General features: G+C 45.6%; 2 protein-coding genes across 3 annotated transcripts in view; one reads left to right on the top strand and one right to left on the bottom strand.

Moving 5' to 3' along the window:
• The window catches only part of LOC115130696 (neuronal acetylcholine receptor subunit alpha-7-like), a 112,386-nt gene that overhangs the window by 52,913 nt on the left and 41,034 nt on the right, over nt 1–18,439 (bottom strand). For both annotated transcript variants that reach the window (XM_065019705.1, XM_065019704.1), the window contains exon 2: nt 6,895–7,034. In XM_065019705.1, the coding sequence (XP_064875777.1) occupies nt 6,895–7,034 (140 nt within the window). The remainder of the gene's footprint in view (nt 1–6,894; nt 7,035–18,439) is intronic.
• Nucleotides 80–1,929, top strand: LOC115130695 (kelch repeat and BTB domain-containing protein 13). The gene has a single exon (XM_029662079.2). It carries the CDS (start codon nt 270–272, stop codon nt 1,698–1,700), a length of 1,431 nt encoding a protein of 476 aa, XP_029517939.1. The 5' UTR covers nt 80–269; the 3' UTR covers nt 1,701–1,929.

Below are 18,439 nucleotides of genomic sequence, written 5' to 3' on the forward strand. Positions count from 1 at the left end.
TGAGTTTTAACTGCAGCCTGTTGTAATGTCGCGTAGATGTCAACAGTTTCCCTTTCCTATCAGACGCTAGTGAGCGGTGCTGTTGCTATCTTTAGCACCATTCTATTTTCAGAGCAGGCAGAGAGGCGGCAATACAACTCTACACACTCCTAGCACACCTTGAAATATCATCAAGCCTGAGGAAAACCTTGTCAGTCCTAGCCTGTGTCACTTTGCCATAGTGTATTGTCACCAGGAACAAGTTTGAGGTAGAGGAACCTCAGAATGAGATGGAGGCCTCCAGAAGCCAGGGACTCGAAAGAGCTGCCGAAGCCCAAAGTGAGAGCCCCAAGCTGGGGGAGGGAGCACAGCAGGCAGGCTCTCTGAGGGTAAGGTTGGAAGGGAGCGTTTTAACTGTGGACCGGGCTTTGCTGGAGCAGTGCAGCGAGTACTTCCGCGCCCTCTTCCGGTCTGGCATGAGGGAGAGCCAGGAGGATGAGCTGCATCTGAAAGGAGGAGTGCATGCACGGGGTTTCCTGATTGCTTTGGCAGTGTGCAGGGGTGAGAAACTTTCTCTACAGGACCCGGAAGAACTAATAGAGGCCGTGGAATGTGCTGCCTTTCTCCAGGTGGCGTCACTGTCCCAGCATCTCTGCGATATCATTGACTCTGACAACTGCCTCCTGCTCTACCACGCAGCGGCCATCTTTGGTCTACCCAACCTGTTCCACTGTGCTGCCCTGTTCCTCTGCGACGCCTATAGTGACCTAAAGGGGGAGGCAACAAGCACTCTACCTGAGGAGTTGGTACTGTATGCAGAGTCTTTGTCGCCAGCATCTTTCGTCGCTTTGGGAACCCACTCACCCTCTATGGAGCTGCTGAAGGACTCCTTTAGGACTGTGTGTTACCTGGACGAGGTGGAGGGAGAGTGGAGGCACCTAACAGACCTCCCCACCCATGCCAGCACCTCCATGGCGGGCATCGCCGTCCTGGACAACCGGCTGTATGTGGTGGGGGGTATTTACGGCTATGGCAAAGGCACGGTGGACGGCGGCTTCTGCTACGACCCAAGGACGAGTATGTGGAGCGTGCTTCCTGGACCCCAACAGCCCCGTGCCGACTTCACCCTCCTGGGGCACGAGGGGAAGTTGTACGCTATCGGCGGTGAGCACCAGAAAATAACCATGTCCTCCGCCGAGGCTTATGATGTAGCCACAGGAGAATGGGCGTTCGTGCAGTCCGCACCACGGCCTGTGGCAGCTGTGGCATGCGCCATCGCACGAAGGCGGATGTTTGTGTGTTTCTGGAGGCCGCCAGACACCACGGATATCTACGAGTACATCCCGGCGAAGGACGAGTGGATGTTAGCCACCACGATGATAAGGCCACAGAGCTACGGACACTGTATGGTGGCCCACAGGGACAATTTGTATGTGATGCGCAATGGGCCCTCGGACGACTTCCTACGCTGCCTCATGGACCGTTACAACATCACCACGGGACAGTGGACCGCTATACCAGGAAGTTACATCAACACTAAGGGAGCACTGTTTACCGCCATGGTCAGGGGTGACTCTGTGTTCACGGTCAAACACATGCTAACTCTGGAGTATACCATTACTGGGGACACATGGAAACCCCGTAGGGAGACGAAGAAAGGCTTTCCCAAGAGTGGCTCACTATGGACATGCTTACTGAGGCTTCCCAAGGTTGGTCTGTAATGGTGTACACTGATAGAGCTGTACTACGGTGCTTGGGGGGGGGTTACTGTATTAAAGTATGGGTTAACTTCAGCCACCTCTCCCCTGTCTCTGTTCAGTCACAACACACAACATTGTTATATGGTGCCAGAAATAAACAGTAACACGGCCCAGTTAAACCCCAGGAGGCAGATTGAGGAAAAACAACAGAGATGAGAGAATTAAGCGATTTGTGGAAAACCTCTTAGAACCCAGAAATACCCTTGGTTTTTTTATGAAAGAAAATAAGCATAGAATATTGTACTAGAAAACAAGAATAGAATATTGTACTAGAAAACAAGTATAGAATGTTGTGCTCAAAAGTATGCATATTAAAGAGAAAATTAATAGAATTCATTCAGTCTAGTCAAATTACAAATCAGAACCACAGGTGCTGCATCTCTATGAATATGCAGTATATTACAACAATATTCCATCAGTGTTTCTCTGCACAGTGCACACACACACACACACACACACACACACACACACACACACACACACACACACACACACACACACACACACACACACACACACACACACACACACACACACACACACACACACACACACACACACACACACACTCACTCCATGGAGGCTATCCAGCCACCAAAACAGCTCCAAAACCACAGCAGCAGCAACTGTTGCTAATCAGAAACCGTGTTCTGTGTGTGTGTGTGTGTGTGTGTGTGTGTGTGTGTGTGTGTGTGTGTGTGTCTGTCTGGGAGTCTTATATACCAGGAGCCAAACAGCAGGAGTGTATTACCTCTACACGTCAACAGACACGTCACCTAACCTCAGACAGACATACCTGCAACTGTACATGTCCCCTCTACGCGCGCGCACGCACGCACGCACGCACGCACGCACGCACGCACGCACACACACACACACACACACACACACACACACACACACACACAGAACTCTCAACAGACAATGTTCAAAGCTTCAAAATCTCCCTTATAAAGCGTGGTTATCAGTCGTGGTTTCATCAACATACACCTCCACACCAGTGGAGGCTCCTCAGAGGAGGAAGAGGAGGACCATCCTCCTCAGAGATTTTCAGAAAAAGAAAAATAGAAAAACACATCCTTTAACCTATCTACTATACTAAATATATTCACATCACCAAATAATTGATTAAAACACACTGTTTTGCAATGCAGGTGTCAAGCCCTGACCTTAGAGAGATGTTTTATTTCTCTATTTGGTTAGGTCAGGGTGTGATTTGGGTGGCCATTCTATGTTTTCTATTTCTTTGTTTTTGGCCGAGTGTGGTTCCCAATCAGAGGCAGCTGTCTGTCGTTGTCTCTGATTGGGAATCATACTTAGGCAGCCTTTTCCCCACCTAATATTGTGGGTAAATATGTATTTTCTGTGTGTGTTTGTGCGCCACGGTTGCGCCACGTTCGGTTTCTGTTTACCTGTTTTTTTTGTGAAAGTTTCACTTTATTAAAATATGTGGAATTATATGCACGCTGCGCCTTGGCTCATCTTGGACAGGGAGTTTGAAGACAGTGATCGTGACCACAGGTCTACAGTAGCCTCAGCAGCACTCTGTAGGCTAGTCCTCCTCTGGGTAGAATAACTTCAACACAAAACCTAGGAGGCTTATGATTCTCACCCCCTTCCATAGACTTACACAGTAATTATGACAACTTCCGGAGGACAACCTTGAATCTATCAGAGCTCTTGTAGCATGAACTGACATATTGTGCACCCAATCAACGGATCAGAGAATGCATCTAGTACTGAAAGCATAAGCTACAGCTAGCTAGCACTGCAGTGCATAAAATGTGGTGAGTAGTTGACTCAAAGAGAGAGAGAAAGACAATAGTTGAACAGTTTTGAACAAATTAATTTCTTCCAAATTAAGGAGAAGCAAGAGAGAGCTAACTATATTTCGTAGTATATATTTTTTCTCACTTTTACTTACTTAACTAGCGTAAAATTATGCTAGCTATTACTGAAAAAAAATAATAAACACAACATGTAAAGTGGTGGTCACATGTTTCATGAGCTGAAATAAAAGATTTTGTGCACAAATAAGTTTACATCCCTGTTAGTGAGCATTTTATCCTTTGTCAAGTTAATCCATCCACCTGACAGGTGTGACATATCAAGAAGCTGATTAAACAGCATGATCATTATTACACAGGTGCACAATGTGCTGGGGACAGTAAAAGGCCACTCTAAAATGTGCAGTTTTGTCACACAATGCCACCGATGTCTCAAGTTTTAAGGGAGCGTGCAATTGGAATGCTGATTGCAGGAATATCCACCAGAGCTGTTGCCAGATAATTGAATGTGCATTTCTCTACCATAAGCTAACATCATTTTAAAGAATTTGGCAGTATGTCCAACTGGCATCACAACCGCAGACCACATGTAACCACACTAGGCCCAGGATCTCCACATTCGGCTTCTTCACCTGCGGGATCGCTGGCTCCCAAGTGAGTGGGCCTGTGAGACTGGGGCCTAATGAATTTATTTACATTGACTGATTTCCTTATATTAACTGTAACTCAAATCTTTGAAATTGTTGCATGTATAGTTTAGCCTACTCAAACACGCGAGTCAAACAGAGAGGGATGCTATGTTAGCTAACTGGCTATGACTAATCAACACTGGAATTCTTCCAAGTCAATGTAAGCTTTTGGTTTTATTAATTTATTGCCACCGGGGCCCACTGGTGTAACTGCTAAACTGATTGCTGCTGACTACAGTCTACTGCATGATTGTAGCGGGTTTAATAACATGTTAATTCTAGTAGCTATGTTGACTATGACATGACAAGTCTGTAGGCCTTGTGTAACGGTTAGCAGTCATGATATGAAGGTTTGGCCTGGAAAGGTTTTCTCGCCTGATGTGTTGTGCACCGAAGTCCACAAGCAAAGGGAAAAGGTGAGAGGAGAGAACGTAGATAGATGTGAGAAGGAAATATATATACAACGAGCAGTTTGTACAGTATGTGTCTGGTATGAAAGTGAACTCTTGTTTGCGTGTGATCAGGGATGTATTTATTGCGCTGATTCTGTTGAAAAACATTTCTTAAATGGAAGAAAACGGAACAAAATGGTGATAAACATAACTGAATTTGTCCAATAGAAACTCTTTGTTGAAATAATGATTACACTCTTGATCGGCTAGATGCAGGAAAGAATGTGCAAGGCGGTATTGAATGTGTCACTGTCTGTCACCTTGATTACTCAAAATTCTCCCGACCTTGTGCACCTACGTTATACATTTTAATTCGTAGTCTAGGTTGTAGCAACCTCATGATGGGTATAGGGCTAATTCTAGCATCATGTAGTATCCTAAACCTATCCATGTTACATTGAGCTGGGTGAATGGAATATGAATGGAAGTCATCCAATATGCTGTAATAGAAATAAGGCCATGCTCATTCAAAAAATGATCATCCTACATCCTACCTCATCTTAAACGGCAACGACCGCCATTGCTCCACACACATAAACAAGTACAGTGCCCTGCGAAAGTATTCGGCCCCCTTGAACTTTGCGACCTTTTGCCACATTTCAGGCTTCAAACATAAAGATATAAAACTGTATTTTTTTGTGAAGAATCATCAACAAGTGGGACACAATCATGAAGTGGAACGACATTTATTGGATATTTCAAACTTTTTTAACAAATCAAAAACTGAAAAATTGGGCGTGCAAAATTATTCAGCCCCTTTACTTTCAATGCAGCAAACTCTCTCCAGAAGTTCAGTGAGGATCTCTGAATGATCCAATGTTGACCAAAATGACTAATGATGATAAATACAATCCACCTGTGTGTAATCAAGTCTCCGTATAAATGCACCTGCACTGTGATAGTCTCAGAGGTCCGTTAAAAGCGCAGAGAGCATCATGAAGAACAAGGAACACACCAGGCAGGTCCGAGATACGGTTGTGAAGAAGTTTAAAGCCGGATTTGGATACAAAAAGATTTCCCAAGCTTTAAACATCCCAAGGAGCACTGTGCAAGCGATAATATTGAAATGGAAGGAGTATCAGACCACTGCAAATCTACCAAGACCAGGCCGTCCCTCTAAACTTTCATCTCATACAAGGAGAAGACTGGTCAGAGATGCAGCCAAGAGGCCCATGATCACTCTGGATGAACTGCAGAGATCTACAGCTGAGGTGGGAGACTCTGTCCATAGGACAACAATCAGTCGTATATTGAACAAATCTGGCCTTTATGGAAGAGTGGCAAGAAGAAAGCCATTTCTTAAAGATATCCATAAAAAGTGTTGTTTAAAGTTTGCCACAAGCCACCTGGGAGACACACCAAACATGTGGAAGAAGGTGCTCTGGTCAGATGAAACCAAAATTGAACTTTTTGGCAATAATGCAAAATGTTATGTTTGGCGTAAAAGCAACACAGCTCATCACCCTGAACACACCATCCCCACTGTCAAACATGGTGGTGGCAGCATCATGGTTTGGGCCTGCTTTTCTTCAGCAGGGACAGGGAAGATGGTTAAAATTGACGGGAAGATGGATGGAGCCAAATACAGGACCATTCTGGAAGAAAACCTGATGGAGTCTGCAAAAGACCTGAGACTGGGACGGAGATTTGTCTTCCAACAAGACAATGATCCAAAACATAAAGCAAAATCTACAATGGAATGGTTCAAAAATAAACATATCCAGGTGTTAGAATGGCCAAGTCAAAGTCCAGACCTGAATCCAATCGAGAATCTGTGGAAAGAACTGAAAACTGCTGTTCACAAATGCTCTCCATCCAACCTCACTGAGCTCGAGCTGTTTTGCAAGGAGGAATGGGAAAAAATTTCAGTCTCTCGATGTGCAAAACTGATAGAGACATACCCCAAGCGACTTACAGCTGTAATCGCAGCAAAAGGTGGCGCTACAAAGTATTAACTTAAGGGGGCTGAATAATTTTGCACGCCCAATTTTTCAGTTTTTGATTTGTTAAAAAAGTTTGAAATATCCAATAAATGTCGTTCCACTTCATGATTGTGTCCCACTTGTTGTTGATTCTTCACAAAAAAATACAGTTTTATATCTTTATGTTTGAAGCCTGAAATGTGGCAAAAGGTCGCAAAGTTCAAGGGGGCCGAATACTTTCGCAAGGCACTGTAGCTAACACAGTGATGCCCCCCCCCCTCACACACACACACTCCCTCCCTCACCACATCTATGATCTGCAGCAGAGTCATTCCCAGCTCCACCAGAAGAGGAGAGGAGTCGTTGATCACTGGTCTCTCCAGACGATTGTAGTTGGCCATCAGCTCCTTGTACAGTCTGCGCTGGTGCTCCCCCTGTAGGGACCCTGGGGTACAGCAAGGAAACAAGTCAGCGTGCATGTTAGGGAGAGAAAATGTATCTTCTGTAGCTATTATTCCCTCAGTCAGTTAGCTGGGAGGGAGGGGGTCAGTGGTGATTAAGATAATGTGTTTGCTGGCCCAGCTCTCATCCTCTTATCTCTTCTCTCTTCTCTCTTCTCTCATCCTTTCCTCCCTCTCTCCCACTGATCCTATTAAGATCCAGCATTAAAGCTGAGGCCAGGGGAGAGAAGCTACACCACTGGTCAGTTAAGGACGAGGGACATTAAACACACAGGAATCACAGTTGTGTTAGTCTAGGGCCAACTGGCACCAGAACAGACTGTTCCTTAATTGATCCTAAAAGTGGGTTTGTTCAGAGCTACGGCTAAACAGATGCATGACCTAAATGTGTTTTCTTCATATGCGAGGAAGAAAAGGATACATAAATGTTCACACAGTGGTTACAAGAAAATACTCAGTCCAGTCCTAAAAAGGGTTCAAAAGGGTTATTCGGCTGTCCCCATAGGAGAACCCTTTTTGGCCCCAGGTAGAACCATTTTTGGTTCCAGGTAGAACCCGTTTGGGTTAAATGTGGAACCCTTTTGGGTTAAATGTAGAACACTTGTGGGTTAAATGTAGAACCCTTTTGGGTTAAATGTAGAACCCTTTTGGGTTAAATGTAGAACCCTTTTGGGTTAAATGTAGAACCCTTTTGGGTTAAATGTAAAACCCTTTTGGGTTAAATGTAGAACACTTGTGGGTTAAATGTAGAACCCTTTTTGGTTAAATGTAGAACCCTTTTGGGTTAAATGTAGAACCCTCTTTGGAAAGGGTTTTTACATGAAACCCAAAAGGGTTCTACCTGCAACAAAAAGGGTTCTTCAAAGGGTTCTCTTTTGGGGACAACCGAAGAACCCTTTTAGGTTCTAGATAGCACTTTTTTTCTAAGTATATAGCCACTGTTATGGGTTGGTTCATAGAGGACTGTATAGAATACAGATAGAGACAAGCAGACGTAGTCTACAGTACATGTTGGTTTGGGATTCAAACATCTCGCCCCATTGCACAGCCAACCCCAGACGGAGCGAACTGTGGAAGACAAGCACTGCTGTTCACATCATTCACAGGAATACACACAGACACAGACACAGACACAGACACACACACACACACACACACACACACACACACACACACACACACACACACACACACACACACACACACACACACACACTCAGTCATATACATACATGCCACTGACAGTCTCATATGCATATAAAAGAGAGACAGAGAAAACAAGGAGGGTTAGCAAAGGAATGCAGAGAGACAGGTACAGTGCATGGAAAAGTGCAAGAATAGAGAGAGAAAGAAGATGGAGACGTATCTCTGTAACAGCGTGTTGCTGATGAGGTCCATTAGGGCCATAATGTGGTGAGTTATAGCAGGACAGGACTCTACTGGAGGTCAGAAAGAGAGAGAGAGAAAGAAAGAGAGAAAGGGAGAGAGAAAGGGAGAGATGTATCTCTGTAACAGTGTGTTGCTGACGAGGTCCATTAGGGCCATAATGAGGTGAGTTATAGCTGGTCATGACTACTGGATCATGACTCTACTGGAGGTCAGAGAAAGAGAGAGAGAGGAGAGAGAGAGAAGAGAAGGAGAGAGGAGAAGGAGAGAGAGCGAGAGGATAAACCTGAATTCTGCAGCACTTAGCCACTTATTCATCTATAGACATTAATCTATACAACACACGTGTACTGTATTAAAACATATATAGTACTGTCACGGATCCCTCCGGAACTTTCATTACGCACACCTGTCCCCTATTCCCGCTGATTGTATTTGTATATATGTGCCCTTTGGTTTCCATTGGGCGGCCGATTATTGTATGTCCGTTGGTGCGTGTAAGTACCTGTGCTGTGTGTTTTGCCTTTCGTGCCCTTGTGGATCATGCAGATGATTACGGGTTTCGTACCATGTGTTAATCATTCTGTGCGTGTGTTATTTATTCAAGGTACTCCTCGCTCTTTTGTTTGGGTTTCAATCCTGTGTTTTTGTATAGTGCTTGTTTGGTCTTCTTCCCCGAGGCCTTACTCCAGAATCTCTTCATACCAATGTGACAAGTACATACATACAATGCATTCGGAAAGTATTCAGACCACTTCTCTTTTTACACTTTTTGTTACGTTGCAGCCTTATTCTAAAATAAATCCTTAACCTTCAAAGCTAAAACAGGTTAAGACATTTTTGCAAATTTATGAAAAATAATAACAAACATAACTACCTTATTTACATAAGTATTTAGACTCTCTGCTATGAGACTGGACATTGAGCTTAGGTGCATCCTGTTTCCATTGATCATCCTTGAGATGTTTCTACAACTTGATTGGAGTCCACCTATGGTAAATTAAATTGATTGGACATGATTTGGGAAGGCACACACCTGTCTATATAAGGTCCCACAGTTTACAGTGCATGTCAGAGCAAAAACCAAGCCATGAGGTCGAAGGAATTGTCCGTAGAGCTCAAAGACAGGATTGTGTCGAGGCACAGATCTGGGGAAGGGTAGCAAAATATTTCTGCAGCATTGAAGGTCTCCAAGAACACAGTGGAACACAGTGGAACCATCAAGACTCTTCCTATAGCTGGCTGCCAGGCCAAACTGAGCAATCGGGGGAGAAGGGCCTTGGGATGTGACCAAGAACCCGATGGTCACTCTGACAAAGCTCTAGAGTGCCTCTGTGGAGATGGGAGAACCTTCCAGAAGGACAACCATCTCTGCAGCACTCCACCAAGCAGGCCTTTATGGTAGAGTGGCCAGACGGAAGCCACTACTCAATAAAAGGCACATGATAGCCTGCTTGGAGTTTGCCAAAAGGCACCTAAGGACTCTCATACCATAAGAAACAAGATTCTCTGGTCTGATGAAACCAAGATTGAACACTTTGGCCTGAATGTCAAGCATCACATCTGGGGGAAAACTGGCACCATCCCTACGGTGAAGCATGGTGGTGGCAGCATGCTGTGGGGATGTTTTTCAGCAGCAGGGACTTTGGAAACGAGTCAATATCGAGGGAAAGATGAATGGAGCAAAGTACAGAGAGATCCTTGATGAAAACCTGCTCCAGAGCACTCAGAACTTCAGACTCGGGCGAAGCTTCACCTTCCAACTGGACAACGACCCTAAGCACACAACCAAGACAACACAGGAGTGACTTCTGGACAAGTCTCTGAATGTCCATTAATAGCCCAGCCAGAGCCCAATTTAACATCTCTGGAGAGACCTAGAAATAGCTCTGCTATAGCTGGGCTATCCATATTCACATCAATGCATACAACGTGTGTACTTGTATACAGTAACTATCAGCAATACAGCACCCAATGTATAACACATAGGCCTATGGGTTCTGAAAAGGTGTTGAGATGTCATCTACATACTGTACATCCACATTTGTCCACAATAGACATCAATGTATCTGCATGTCACCTGCACGCTCTGCAGCCTTGCAGAAACTAGAGCCTTGCAGAAACTAGAGAAACTTTGCCTCTTTCATGTTTTACTCCTCTCTGATATGCAAAGTGGGGAATATATACACTAGAGGTGTATCGGCATGGCCGATTAATTAGGGCCGATTTCAAGTTTTCATAACAATTGGTAATCGGCCTTTTTGGATGCTGATTATGGCCGATTATGTTGCATTCCTTGAGGAGACTGCATGGCAGGCTGACCACCTGTTACATAAGTGCAGCAAGGAACCAAGGTAAGTTGCTAGCTAGCGGCCTCCCGGGTGGCGCAGTGGTTAAGGGCGCTGTATTGCAGCGCCAGCTGTGCCATCAGAGTCCCTGGGTTTCGCGCCCAGGCTCTGTCGTAACCGGCCGCGACCGGGAGGTCCGTGGGGCGACGCACAATTGGCCTAGCGTCGCCCGGGTTAGGGAGGGCTTGGTCGGTAGGGATGTCCTTGTCTCATCGCGCACCAGCGACTCCTGTGGCGGGCCGGGCGCAGTGCGCGCTAACCAAGGTTGCCAGGTGCACGGTGTACCCTCCGACACATTGGTGCGGCTGGCTTCCGGGTTGGATGCGCGCTGTGTTAAGAAGCAGTACGGCTGGTTGGGTTGTGTATCGGAGGACGCATGACTTTCAACCTTCGTCTCTCCCGAGCCCGTACGGGAGTTGTAGCGATGAGACAAGATAGTAGCTACTACAACAATTGGATACCACGAAATTGGGGAGAAAAAGGGGTCAAATTAAAAATTTTAATTAAAAAATTTAAAAAGTTGCTAGCTAGCATTAAACTTATCTTGTAAAAAACAATCAATCTTAACATAATCACTAGTTAAACTACACATGGTTGATGATATTACTAGTTTAACTAGCTTGTCCTGAGTTGCAAATAATCAATGCGGTGCCTGTTAATTTATCATCGAATCACATACCTTCTCTGCTATGCAATCTGGTTTCAGAGCTGGTCATGGGTGCACCTCAGCCACGCTCAAGGTCCTAAACGATATCATAACTGCCATCGATAAGAGACATTACTGTGAAGCCGTATTCATCGACCTGGCTAAGGCTTTCGACTGTCAATCACAACATTCTTATTGGCAGACTCAACAGCCTTGGTTTCTCAAATGATTGCCTGGCTTGGTTCTCCAACTACTTCTCTGATAGAGTTCAATGTGTCAAATCGGAGGGCCTGTTGTCCAGATCTCTGGCAGTCTCTATGGGCGTGCCACAGGGTTCAATTCTCGGGCCGACTCTTTTCTCTGTATACATCAATGATGTCGCTCTTGCTGCTGGTGATTCTTTGATCCACCTCTACGCAGACAACACCATTCTGTATACCTCTGGCCCTTCTTTGGACATTGTGTAAACTAACCTCCAGATGAGCTTCAATGCCATACAACTCTCCTTCCGTGGCCTCCAACTGCTCTTAAATACGAGTAAAACTAAACGCATGCTCTTCAACCGATCGCTGCCCGCAACTGTACGCCCGTCCATCATCACTACTCTGGACGATTCTGACTTTTAATATGTGGACAACTACAAATACCTAGGTGTCTGGTTAGACTGGAACCTCTCCTTCCAGACTCACATTAAACATCTCCAATCCAAAATTAAATCTAAAATCTGCATCCTATTTTGCAACAAAGCATCCTTCACTCATGCTGCCAAACATACCCTTGTAAAACTGACCATCCTACTGATCCTCGACTTCGGCGATGTCATCTACGAAATAGCCTCCAACACTCTACTCAACAAATTGGATGCAGTCTATCACAGTGCCATCTGTTTTGCCACCAAAGCACCATATACTACCCACCACTGCGACCTGTACGCTCTCGTTGGCTGGCCCTAACTTCATACTCGTCGCCAAACCCACTGGCTCCAGGTCATCTACAAATCCCTGCTAGGTAAAGCCCCGCCTTATCTCAGCTCACTGGTCACCATAGCAGCACCTACCCGTAGCACGCGCTCCAGCAGGTATATCTCACTGGTCACCCCCAAAGCAAATTCTTCCTTTGGCCGCCTCTCCTTCCAGTTCTCTGCTGCCAATGACTGGAACGAACTACAAAAATCACTGAAGACTCTTACCTCCCTCACTAGCTTTAAGCACCAGCTGTCAGAGCAGTTCACAGATCACTGCACCTGTACATAGCTCATCTAATCTACCTCATCCCCATACTGTAGTTATTTATTTATCTTGCTCCTTTGCACCCCAGTATCTCTACTTGCACAGTCATCTTCTGCACATTCTACCATTCCAGTGTTTAATTGCTATATTGTAATTACTTCGTCACCATGGCCTATTTATTGCCTCACCTCCCTTATCCTACTTTATATGCACATGCTGTACATATACTTTTCTACTGTATTATTGATTGTATGTTTGTTTATTCCATGTGTAACTCTGTGTTGTTGTATGTGTCGAACTGCTTCGCTTTATCTTGGCCAGGTCGCAGTTGTAAATAAGAACTTGTTCTCAACTAGCCTACCTGGTTAAATAAAGGTGGAATAAAAAAATAAAAAATAAAAAACTTTGCCAAAAGGGTGATGTGTGACCACAATTGTTGCACGAATGTACCTAACCATAAACATCAATGCCTTTCTTAAAATCAATACACAGAAGTATATTTTTTTAAACCTGCATATTTAGTGAAAATAAATTAATGTTAGCAGGCAATATTAAACTAGGGAAATTGTGTCACTTCTCTTGCGTTCATTGCACGCAGAGTCAGGGTATATGCAACAGTTTGGGCTGCCTGGCTCGTTGTGAACTAATTTGACAAGATTTTGCATAATTATGACATAACATTGAAGGTTGTGCAATGTAACAGCAATATTTAGACTTAGGGTTGCCACCCGTTCGATAAAATACGGAGCGGTTCCGTGTTTCACTAATTTTGTTTTCGAAATTATAGTTTCCGGATTTGACCATATTAATGACCAAAGGCTTGTATTTCTGTATTTATTATATTATAATTAAGTCTATGATTTGATATTTGATTGAGTGGTGGTAGGCAGCAGCAGGCTCTTAAGCATTCATTCAAACTTTACTGCGTTTGCCAGCCACTCTTAGCAATGCTTGATTCACAGCACTGTTTATGACTTCAAGCCTATCAACACCTGAGATTAGGCTGGCAATACTAAAAGTGCCTATTAGAATATCCAATAGTCAAAGGTATATGAAATACAAATGGTATAGAGAGAAATAGTCGACGCGTCATAATTCCTATAATAACTACAACCTAAAACTTCTTAACTGGGAATATTGAAAAACTGGGAATATTGAACCACCATCTTTCATATATGTTCTGAGCAAGGAACTTAAAAGTTAGCTTTTTTACATGGCATATATTGCACTTTTACTTTCTTCTCCAACACTGTGTCACGCCCTGGCCATAGAGAGGCTTTTATTCTCTATTTTGGTTTGGCCAGGGTGTGACTAGGGTGGGCATTCTAGTTTCCTTATTTCTATGTTTTCTATTTCTATGTTTTGGTCGGCTATGGTTCTCAATCAGAGACAGCTGTCTATCGTTGTCTCTGATTGGGAATCATACTTAGGCAGCCTGTTTTCCCACCTGTGTTTTGTGGGTAGTTGTTTTCTGTATAGTTTATGCACCTTACAAAACTGTTTCGATTTTCTCCTCTTATTTATTTTGTTTGAGTGTTTTGTGATCAAATAAAATCATGAACATTTACCACGCCTTGGTCCGATCCTCATTACGACGAGAGCCGTGACAGAACTACACACCACAAATGGACCAAGAGGCGTGGCCGGGAGGAGCAGCGTTTTCGGGAGGACATGGGAGGACATCCTGAATGTGAAAGGATCCTGGACGTGGGAGGAGATCATGGCGGGAAAGGATCGCCTGCCGTGGGAGCAGTTGGAGGCAGCGAGGAAGGCGGAGGCAGCGAGAAAAAGGGACCAGGATTATACAGGGTCACGGCTGGCACGAAAGACCGGGAGGCCACCCCCAAAAAATGTTTGGGGGGTGGCACACGGGGAGTGTGGCAGAGTCAGGATTCAGACCTGAGCCAACTCCTCGTGCTTACCGTAAGGAGCGTGGTACTGGTCAGGCACCGTGTTATGCGGTGGAGCGCATGGTGTCTCCAGTGTGCATTCACAGCCCGGTGCGCTACATTCCAGCTCCCCGCATATCCCGCGCCGGCTTTGCGCACTGTGTCTCCGGTGCGTCTGCACAGCCCAGTGCGTCCTGTGCCAGCGCCCCGCATTTGCCGAGCAAAGGTAACCATCCAGCCAGGACGGGCTGTGCAGGCTCTACGCTCGAGACCTCCAGTGCACCTCCACGGCCCAGTGTATCCGGTGCCTACTCCAAGAATCAAGCCTCCAGTATGTCTCCCCAGCCTGGGGAGTCCTGTGCCTACTCCCAGAACCAGGCCTCCTGTATGTCTCCCCAGCCTGGTAAGCCCTGTGGTAGCTCCACACACCAGGATGCCTATACGTCTCCTCACTCCAGTTATGATCCATGGCACGAAGCCTCCAGTGATGATCCATGGCCCGCAACCTGCAGTGAGGAACCATGGCCCGAAGCCTCCAGCATTGATCACCGGTACGGAGCCTCCAGCGACGGTCTCCAGTTCGGAGCCTCCAACGACGGCCTCCAACGACGGCCTCCAACGACGGCCTCCAGTCCGGAGCCTCCAGCGACAGTCCCCAGTCCGGGGCCTGCAACAAGGGTCCCCAGTCCGGGGCCTGCAGCAACAGCCTTCAGCGTCGGCCTACAGTGCGGAGCCTCCAGCAATGGTCCCTAGTCCGCGGCCTGCAACGAGGGTACCCATCCGGGGCCTGCAGCGACGGTCTCCTGTCCGGAGCCTCCAATGACGGTCTCCGGTCCGGAGCCTCCAGCGAGGGTCCCCAGTCCGGAGCCTCCAACAACGGCCTCTGGTCCGGAGCCTCCAGCTACGGCCTCCGGTCCAGAGCCTCCAGCTACGGCCTCCGGTCCGGAGCCTCCGGTCCGGAGCCTCCAGCGACGGTCCCCACTCCGGTGCCTGCAGCTACGGCCTCCAGTCCGGAGCCTCCAGCAACGGTCCCCAGTCTGGAGCCTGCAAAGAGGGTCCCCAGTCCGGGGCCTGCAGTGAGGGTCCCCAGTCCAGAGGCGCCACCAAAGTGGGGGGAGCCAGAGGTGGAGCAGGGTCTGCGTCCCTTACCGGAGCCGCCACCGAAGTAGATGCCCACACGGACCCTCCCCTATAGAGTCAGGTTTTGCGACCGGAGTCCACACCTTTGGGGGGGGGGGGATAGAGAGGCTTTTATTATCTATAATGGTTAGGCCAGGGTGTGACTAGGGTGGGCATTCTAGTTTCTTTATTTCTATGTTTTCTGTTTCTATGTTTTGGTCGGCTATGGTTCTCGATCAGGGACAGCTGTCTATCATTGTCTCTGATTGGGAATCATACTTAGGCTGCCTGTTTTGCCACCTTAGTTGTGGGTAGTTGTCTTTGTTAGTGGCCTGTATAGCCGAAGTAAGCTTCACGGTCGTTTCCTTATTCTTTGTTTTGTTGGCGACATTTATAAATAAAAATGAATGTATGCTCACCATGCTGCACCTTGGTTCGGTCATTTCCACCCTGACACTGTGTTTTTGCATTATTTAAACCAAATTGAGCATGTTTCATTATTTATTTGAGACCTAATAGATTTTATTTATGTATTAATTAAAATAAAAGTGTTCATTGTTCATTCAGTATTGTTGTAATTGTCATTATTACAAAGATATATATATATATATAAAAATCGGCCGATTAATCGTTATCGCCTTTTTTTTGGCCCTCCAATAATCGGTATCGGCATTGAAAAATCATAATCGGTCAACCTCTAATATACACACACCTAAACTAATAAGGTGAATGATGACAGATTAAAAACTCACTCTGTGTGCGTCCAAAATGGCACCCTAGCTATTCCTTATATAGTGTGCTACTTTTGATCAGAGCCCTTTGTGTGTTTATGGAGTCACCATGGGCCCTGGTAAAAAAAAAACAGTGCACTATATAGGGAATAGGGCACCATTTGAGACGCACCCTCTCGCACTCCAAGCTCTCACAGAGGAAAGCCTTGTGAATATGTGGTTAAATGATTTACAGGCTGGGATGTGGTAATCTAATGAAACATGTTACACAAACTTGAATTCCCAAACAGAATATCAGCATGGTGTAACTAACACAGCTTACAACAGGACACGGTAAGACTACTCTATGAGCTTGTTTTCTTTAAAGAGCCATGAGAAGCAAAGAGGCTGAGGCTTCATCTAGCAGACGCCGCATGGTACTCAATAAAACACAGAGAGATGAAAGGAAGGAACACAGAAAGTCATGTCTCAGATAACATCTGTGAGGATCTCTCTCTGCATCTTCTCCATCTCTCCATGTTTTACCTCACCCCCCGCTCTCTCACCATCTCCCTCTTTCTCTTCATCTCTCCCTCTCCATCCCCCAATAAAACACAGAGAGATGAAAGGAAGGAACACAGAAAGTCATGTCTCAGATAACATCTGTGAGGATCTCTCTCTGCATCTTCTCCATCTCTCCATGTTTTACCTCACCCCCCGCTCTCTCACCATCTCCCTCTTTCTCTTCATCTCTCCCTCTCCATCCCCCAATAAAACAGTGTGATAACATAAGCTACTCATTAAAGCTCCTCAGTTACATGACTGCCCGTAGGATTGGAGCGGCTCCTTGACTGACAAAGAGAAAGTCATCTCTGATTGGTTCTGGTTGGTTTTTAAGTGAGTTTGTGTGTTTATGGGAGTCACAAATGACATACAACACACACTCACAGAACACATACACTCTCCTGATATGCATCATCGCTTCATTCCATTAGAAAAACGGCATCTCTGTGGTCTCAGTGTCTGTCACACACGCTCACACACACACTCACACACGGGAGGAGATTTAAATGGCAAGACCTTTCCTGTTATTAACCAGGGATTCGATAGACCTCCCTTAGACCGCTCTTGTGCCTACCGAAGGAGAGGTGGGGAGGAGTGATTTAATGGATCTCTCCGTCTCTTCCTATCAGTCTCTGTTTGTGAGACCACCTGCAACTAACCGTGAGACAAACTTCTGTGTTTAACAATTAAAACACTAAATTTAAGCTACAGAGTCTAAAAATACCTACTTTGTTTTCCCTCGTAATTGTAGAGAATTTATTCATGTTGTGACTGGTAAACAGGGAGTGCAGTGTTTAAACTGTGTTGTGGTACATGCGAACCTATTTGATTGTCCCGGGATGGATAATTGGTAACATTGGAATGTGTAACTTAAGGCATGGTTTAGCACCTTGATTGAGATGTTTATCTCCTGAAAATGTGTGTCGTGTCATTCATGCCTTTATGATGTTAATTAAGTGAAGTGCATTATGGGTAAAACCAGGCACGTGCACAGATAGAGCACTAAAAGAAGCAGAGAAAGAGGGTGGACGCGGATGTTCTGCTTGAAACTGATGGCATGTCGGGTAGAGATGAGAACACAGAGAATGAGATTAAAAGTGGGATACAGTGGTGAAAAAGAAAGGAAACGAGAAGTAAAGATGTGGTGGAAACTAGGAAACCCAAGCCTAGTCTAGACTCGTTTTTAGTCTGACTGAGGGACCAATGTTATCTGGGACATCCATTTGACATCTTGAGTAAAATATGGGATGGGTTGGAGGATCATGTCGGTCAGAGTCACAAATGGTCTTATTTTGATGTTTTGTGCGTCCGTGGCGCAGAAGACGAGATGCGCCTCAAAAAGATGGAATGTTTTGTGTTCAGCTCTTCGAAGCAGAGCACCCATCAAGGGGGTTATCTCTGGGGTAGTGCGTGCGTGTTTGGTGAACGTCGACTGATCCGTATGGTGGATGGAGTGATTTCTTCACTCCATACTTTTGTCCTTTGATGAAGAGTCTAT

The sequence above is a fragment of the Oncorhynchus nerka genome, linkage group LG6 (assembly GCF_034236695.1).
Source record: "Oncorhynchus nerka isolate Pitt River linkage group LG6, Oner_Uvic_2.0, whole genome shotgun sequence".
NCBI classification, from domain to species: Eukaryota; Metazoa; Chordata; class Actinopteri; order Salmoniformes; family Salmonidae; genus Oncorhynchus; species Oncorhynchus nerka.

Coding starts and splice junctions, on each gene's coding strand:
- LOC115130695 (XM_029662079.2), top strand. CDS start 270: ATGGAGGCCTCCAGAAGCCAGGGACTCGAAAGAGCTGCCGAAGCCCAA.